At 36.2% G+C, this 8,119-nt stretch overlaps 1 protein-coding gene across 1 annotated transcript in view; it reads left to right on the forward strand.

The window, feature by feature from the left end:
- The first annotated feature begins 2,661 nt into the window (after positions 1-2,661).
- LOC106867454 (SAGA-associated factor 29) overlaps positions 2,662-8,119 on the forward strand; it is a 21,821-nt gene continuing 16,363 nt past the window's right edge. Inside the window, exons 1-2 of the mRNA XM_014912332.2 lie at positions 2,662-3,050; positions 7,499-7,737. Coding sequence (XP_014767818.1) covers positions 7,588-7,737 — 150 coding nt within the window. The 5' untranslated portion in view covers positions 2,662-3,050; positions 7,499-7,587. The remainder of the gene's footprint in view (positions 3,051-7,498; positions 7,738-8,119) is intronic.

Genomic DNA, 8,119 nt, shown 5'->3' on the forward strand with positions numbered 1-8,119 from the left:
CCTGGTGTTGCCATCCGGTTTCACCAGTCCTCAGTCAAATCGTCCAACCCATGCTAGCATGAAAAGCGGACGTTAAACGATGATGATGATGATGATGAATTCAAGATATTATTCTTGATTAAGTCACTGTTTTTGAAAACATCTCTTTCTCCCTCCCTTTTCTTCTCATTGTATACATATTAACATCATCATCTTTTAACGTCCGCTTTCCATGCTGGCATGGGTTGGACAGTTTGACGGAGGATTAGCAAGCCAGGAAGCTGCACCAAGCCCCAATATGATCTGGCAAGGTTTCTACAGCTGGATGCCCTTCCTAACGCCAACCACTCTGAGAGTGTAGTGGATGCTTTTTATGTGTCACCAGCACGGGCAAATATACACATTATGATTGGAAAAGTGAAATATATGTGGTCAACCCATTGAAATTTAATTGCATTTCAAGATGACATCTCAATTAATACACAGGTTAAGAAACAGACTTGTCATTCCCCTCCTCCCCATCCCACTAGTCTCAAAGTTACTATAAGTGCCTTGCAGCCATCAATGATCTCTCATAGAGACTTCAGATACAAAACATTACCAAAATCTGCACTGAAAATACATTCATCCAGTTCAAGGACCAGGAAATACATTCATCCTGTTCAATTGCATGAAGGTGCATGGGTCAGCGGTTAGAGCTTCGGGCTCACAATCATGAAGTGACATACCATGAAGAAGACAATCTGATTGTCTAAGGGTAAGAAAGAAGACAGCAGTGGACACATGGTTCTGTGGTACCGATGACGCCTATTTTGACAGAAACGTGTATCACTGCTGTTTTCTGATATCCGGATAACCAGACTGTCTTTTCCTTGATGGTTTGTCAATTTCAGAAACTTAATTTTTAAGATTATTATATATCTTCCCTTCTTTGGAGTTGGTCAAAGTTGCTACAAAGCATTATTTACTTTTCTTGTGAAGAGAAAGTAATTTCAAATTAAGAGTTTGTTATAGTATTTGTGCATCTTCTGCATACAAAAGCTAGTTTCCCTGTTAACCTTCCCTTGATATTGCTGCACTGTTTATGTGTCCAAAGCTTACACTGGCTGCATCTTATGGAGTTTCTACCTACACCTTTTCTACAGATTGAGCATGGTCATCTACCTGAAGGGATTTGTGATTTGTTTGCCTTCCTACTTACTAAGTCTTTGGTTTTTGTTAGGTTTACTTTAAGGCCCTTTGATTCTAGACCTTGCTGCCATACCTGGAACTTCTTCTCTGGTTCAGGTAGTTATTCAGTTATAAGAGCAAGGTCATCAGCATAGAGGAGCCTGTCTTGAATTCCTCTGTTATTGCCTGGAGGACTATGATGAACAAGAATGGTATGAGCACTGATCCTTGGTGAACCCCTAATTGTATCCTGAATTGTTCGCTGTACTCATTGCCAGTCCTCACCTTACTGGTAGCATCCCCGCACATAGCTTGTACAGCTCTCATCAACCACTCACCTAGCCCTAGTTTCTGCATTGACCACAAGATAAGGGCTCAGGGGGGACCCTGTCAGAGGCTTTCTTCAAATCAACAAAGGCCAAGTACAGAGGTTTATCTTTGGCTATGTATTTCTCCTGCAGCTACCTCACCAGAAATATAGCATCAGTGGTGCTTCTCTCTGGTACAAAAGCAAACTGCATCTCATCTAAGCTAACTCTCTCCCTAATTAGTTGGGCTGTGACACTCAGTAACTTTCATCACCTGATCCAGCAATTTGCTACCTCTGTAATTATGTGTGTGTATATGTATATATATATGTATGTATATACATGTATATATGTTTGTATATATATGAGTAGCTGTGTGGTAAGTAGCTTGCTTACTAACCACATGGTTCCGGGTTCATTTCCACTGCGTGGCACCTTGGGCAAGTGTCTTCTACTATAGCCTCGGGCCGACCAATGCCTTGTGAGTGGATTTGGGAGACGGAAACTGAAAGAAGCCCGTCGTATATATGTATATATATGTGTGTGTATGTGTATATGTTTGTGTGTCTGTGTTTGTCCCCCCAGCATCGCCTGACAACCGATGGTGGTGTGTTTACGTCCCCGTAACTTAGAGATTCGGCCAAAATGACCAATATAATAAGTACTAGGCTTACAGAGAATAAGTCCTGGGGTAGATTTGTTCGACTAAAGGCGGTGCTCCAGCATGGCCACAGTCAAATGATTGAAACAAGTAAAAGAGAGTAAAAGAGACACACACACACACATGTATTTTCTCTCTAAGAAATTCTTAAAATAAAGGTAGATAAATCTTTGAAATAATTTCTTGGGAAACATTTACTTCCCTTACTTTCCCTCCCCCACTCCTCTTTTGTTTCTCTATCTTATTTTTCCTATATCTCTATCTTGCTTTCTGTTCCTCTCCCCTTTAGTCTTTCTTTACCTCCCCTTCCCTACCTCTATTTGTCTTTGTTTACATTCCTCCTTCCTCGATATCTGCCTTTCTTTATCTTTCGCCCCTCTCTCTCTCTATTTGTCTTTCTTTTACATTCCTCCCCTTCTATTTTGCTTTTATTACATTCGCCCTCCTCTATGTGCATCTGTTTTTCTCCTCTCCCCTCTACCTCCGTCATATATATACTACAATAGGAGTGGTGTATATATATCCACGTGGTCTGTTCGACCAATTAGAAATCAGCACCGGGCCACATCTTTTTCTCTCCTTCCATAGATAACGATATGGTGCTGCGGAAAGTGTGTTGTTCCATGCAGTGGATAAGAGGCTGGGGGTAGTTACAAAGTCGGTACAAACAAACTACCAAAGAAGAAGTCGGAGGGGGGACTACACTCTACCCCTCTTTCATCACACAGAAACAGAACGAGGTTAACGCAACCAATACTAATAACAATAATATTAATACTACTGTTAGTAAAATTAAAAGAAATAATTCTATTACGTCACCTGAATTGGCAATTTGTTGTTCCCTAACAGAACACTTCTGGCTACATTCCGATGGCCGAAATGTTGGCAGGAAGAACATTATAGGATTTCTCACTTTTAACTTCGTCACTTCTGTAGGTATTTTGTTTTTGCACCGTTTCTATTTATTTGTTGTTTGTTGACTATTTAGTTCCTTTACATAAAAAGGTTTTTGGAAGCATCATTACCATACCGAGAGAACACTTTAAACCTGCATCTGTCCTCTCCCTCGCATCCATGTATGTAATTATATGTATCTCGGTTGTCTGAAATCGAGAAAAACATTCTCGTTATTTGCTCTCTCTTTTTATATATTTAATATTTAAATAATATACAAACACGTAGAACTTTTCTGTTTGTTTTATAAACATGGAATCAGTACATCTTTGAGAATGATGGAATAAACCAGGAGGAATTATACGAGTGTGATTGTGTGTGTGAGAATAAAATGTGAACTATGATCCCATAACAACAACATGTAGTAAATATAACATTACTTTCAGCCTTTAAAAATCCTTGATACAAACAAAACTAAGATTAGGAGTAGCTGTTTTAACTATGTTTTTATAATTAATTAAGCCTACTTGGGACGTTTCTTACCTTTGATAATAAACTCTAGAATGAGAACTTATCCGCCTGCTAATCGTTTTATCTTTTGTTATTTCTCATCTTTTATTGTTCTTTTAGCCCAACTGATAGTTTTCTGTTCTTGATTTTTTTTTTACACTATCAATGCTCCACAATCAATTTTTGTTGGGATCATGCTTTTATAAGAATGCCTCACTTTTTTAAAATTAGGATTTTAATATATTTAATTTTTTTTTTATTTTTTTGTGATTTGAAATTATCACCTGCCTACTTTAGACACCATTGTTTGTGTGTACTATACATACATATATATATTCACATATTGATTATATATACATATCGATTTGTACACATATTTAACACACGCATATCGTTTCGTGTGTAATTTTTATTGCTAATTAATTTATTTTACCTTCAAATATTTCCGTGATGTAATTTCCTATTTTTATCAACGAGTTAAATATATCATCATGTATTAATTAGCAAATACATTACATCATTTAATTAATTATTGATCTGCTCACATATTTTCGATATATTTGTCTATTAATCGTAAAACTGATGTTTATGTAGGTGGTTTAAATTGCAGGACATTCTAGGGCATTGCTGAGTCAGAGACGTTTATTTAGGGACCAACTAACATCTAGTTACCTTTATTATTTTTAGAGAGTGTTAGATTTGCTATTTGGATATATTTCATCAATATTGCCCCTCAATTGTCTGCACTTACCCTTGTGCTTGGTAATTCACACCTGCTGACAATGTTTACCAATGTAGCAGTATACACACACACACACATGTGACAATGTTTATTTTCTGTTAATGAAATTGACTAATACACAGAGGACTTTTAAGTATTGGTCTCTGTTGAAATCCCACTAGATTTCATTTCGTATATTTATGATATAACTTGAAGAAGGTACACCTTTGTAAATGCTATTTCAATCTCATTGTAGGTGTATTGAATTGAGATGTAATGACATCCTTGTAGATGTCTTTTTATTAGGATTTTAGATCGTTAGTACTCTAGAGATCGCGCGACTTGCTAAAAATAACTGCCAAATTGCCTTGGAAAAACACTCTACTATCTCGAAATACTGGACGCATTGGATAATGTATTCTTAGATACTTCTAAAATGTCAGGCTGGTCTTAGCTGAAACACTTTTGATCATGGACCTGTTCAATCGAAAGCGACCAGATTCCATAGTTTGTATGTGTATGGACCAAAATCGTGTTTTATTTTAGTTGAGAGACTAATTCCATCTTGCATATGGTTAATCTTACTTCAAAGTATTTGTTCCCCACACTGATTGAAATTAGTTCTGCTGAAAAGTATCTGAAATGTAAACAGATGTTTTAGACTATCATACTGACACTAAAAGCTAATTCTTGTATAATAAACCCATGAAGGATTTCGGCCAGCATCCACCTCAGAAAAATGTTATAGCTGCCATCATAGAAATAAGAAAAGAAAAATTTATGATAGTAGTGGTATGGCTGCATCTAACTGATTTTATTAAAGAAAGCATTTTGTTAATTAAGTATATTAGTTGAAAGAATTTGAGATTGTCAGTATTGCGAAGCTTGTAGAGAGGTTGATAAAATCAACCTCATGAGTCTTGATCTGCAATAGAAAGACGGAGGTTTTGATAGTTGGGGGGTGAACAGATGTTCAGCTCTTATGTACATCAAACTAATTATGATGCTGGAACAACATCGTTTTGCTAAGGTCAGACTGAGCACCATTCAATAGTAGATGCTGTTAACATTTCTCAGTCCACAAAGCCTACTTGTTTTGTATACTTACCAATGGCTGAGAGTTCTACTCAGCTGTAGAGTTACATCCTAAATGATGATGATTTCAAATTTTGGCACAAGGCCAACCATTTTAGGGGAGGGGATAAGTTCATTACATTGACCCTAGTGTCCAACTGGTATTTATTTTATCAATTCTGAAAGGTAAAGTCAACCTCAGTGGAATTTGTACACACAACATAGATGAATGAAATGTCACTAAGCATTTTGCCTGGCATGCTAATGATTCTGCCAGCTCACCACCTTGTCCTAAAAGATAATAATTAACAATAAATACATATTTCAGTTGTGCAAATACCTATAACTTGTATATGAGGGTGGGCATGGTGAAGAAGTTTGTTTTGCAAAGTATGTGTATTCTGGTTCAAACCCACTGCTGGTACAAGTGTCTTCTACTACCATAGACTTGAGGTGACTAAACCCCCGTAAGTGAAACTTGGTTGGAGGAAACTGCGTGGGCTTCTGGTGGAGTTCCAGTTCCTTTTCTTGGATGTTAGATTTAAGCCATTTCCATGTTTAACACTACTACCATGTTCTTGGTTACTTCATTGCAGTCCACTATTATGTGGCCTAAGGAAAACTTAGCCCAGCAGTCTTAAAGCCCCGCCCCCTCCTACCAAAATAAGTCATGTATGCTTATGCTTTTCTACTTCATCCATAAAAAATATTGAAAGCAACTGTAATTAGCCAACATGCTAGAACTAGCAATCAAATTACTCCCATTTTATTGTGTTAAAATATTTGACAATATATCTCGACTGCCATTGGATAATGTTGTTGAGATACATTATGTCAAAATGTTCATGGCTCTTGGACTGCTCATGTTTTGTTGACCTGGCCATAGAATTCATCACCATCATCAAGGATACTGAGAGTGGACAAAATTGAAAAGAAGATGATATCGATAAAAGAAAAAGGCTTAGAATGTCAATTGTTTCAACTTTAGTCAGATAGATCTATGATCAGAAATGTTCCAGCTGTGACCATCCTGCCTTAGTGTGTATTGGAAGACTATATTGTTTAATATTGATAGTTATTGTTTACTGAGCTTTAGGTTAGGACTGACATGTCCTGTGATACACAAACAGTCACCTGTATGACTTTGTGTGGTCCACAATCTGTTTTCCCAGTTATAAAATGTTTCCATTTGAAGACCATACCATGCACTGTGACATTGATGTCCATAATTGAGTAGGCATATAATCAAATAAATTCCAGCCATAATCTTCTTGTTTTCTTTATCAGACATTATGTATATGAACTGCATTATCCAATGTGTGCTCTTGTTAAAGATATAAATGGCACTCCATTGGTTATTATGATGAGGGTTTCAGTTGATCCGATCAATGGAACAGCCTACTTGTGAAATTAATGTGCAAGTGGCTGAGCACTCCACAGACACGTGTATCCTTAACGTAGTTCTCAGGGAGATTCAGCATGACACAGAGTGTGACAAGGCTGGCCCCTTTGAATTACAGGTACTGCTTATTTTTTCCAGCTGACTGTATACCATATCTGATGAATATGGTGTTAAATGATTGGGTACCATCAGACACAATAGACAAGTATTATTTGTTATTAAATTAAAGAGTTCCTAATGTGGCAATCTGGCAGAATTGTATGCATGCCAGGTGAAATGCCTATCAACACTTCATCTGTCTTTGTGTTTTGAGTTCAAATTCCACTGGGGTCGGCTTTGCCTTTCATCCTTTTGGATTTGATAAAATAAGTACCAGTTGAGCACTGTTGGGTGATGGAGAACACAATAATGTTTAGGAGAACACAATAATGTTTTATAGATTAAACTTCAGAAAGAAATTAAATCCATGACCTTATAAAAACGGTATTAAACTATTCTTTAACTTTTTGTGTATCCTTATTAATGTTTGAGTGTGTCGGCTTGGGTGCAAAGAATACCATACTATTTAAAAATGGTATTAAAATCAGAATCACTTATTTATAACTTCTTTCTTACTGCATACTTTTGGCAAATCCTGTATTTATTCTTGTACTTAGAGTTAAACATCATTTACACATCTGAAGTTTGTTGTATAAAATGGTTTTTGTATAATTATTAGTTTGGATTTCACAATTCTTTTAATTGAATGTTTTCTCTCTCTCTCTCTCTCTTTTTTGCAGAGCTTTATCTGTGTTATTTCTGTTTATTGCAATGGCAGTTTAAATTCAATTTGTGACTGGTGGTGACAAATTGGAAGTCATATGTGAAAATGGGTCGTACCAAGGCATCTGGCAACAGCAGCCATGCTAGTCACAACAGCAGTCCAAGCAACTCTGATCTTGGATTGACTAACAGTACTGCTGAAATTAAGATGAAAGAAATACTGAAAGATTTGTATCATCTGATTATTCAAGTTCAGGTATGTAGAGCTATATGATAAAAGTGTATACTTTAAATCAATAATAAAAAAAAAGAGTTAAGATATTTCTTCTCTGCAAAATATACTATTTTTTTTTTACTGTATTTGATGGCATATAAGGAACTTATTTTTTCCCCAAAATAAGTTTCATAAAGCCTCCTTGGATCATGTTTGTGAAGTTGGGATTTCTTGCATACATGCTTTAATTTACAAAAAAAATTTTGTCTGAATCTGTTCTGCTGAAACAGGGGTGCATCTTTTTATGCCATCAAATATGATATTTATAAGTGACTTATATATTATGTTGAATATTGGTTTCAAAATTCATAATTATGACACATATATATACATATATATATATACACAGATATACACACACACA

The sequence above is a fragment of the Octopus bimaculoides genome, chromosome 6, assembly GCF_001194135.2.
Source record: "Octopus bimaculoides isolate UCB-OBI-ISO-001 chromosome 6, ASM119413v2, whole genome shotgun sequence".
Classification (NCBI taxonomy): Eukaryota; Metazoa; Mollusca; class Cephalopoda; order Octopoda; family Octopodidae; genus Octopus; species Octopus bimaculoides.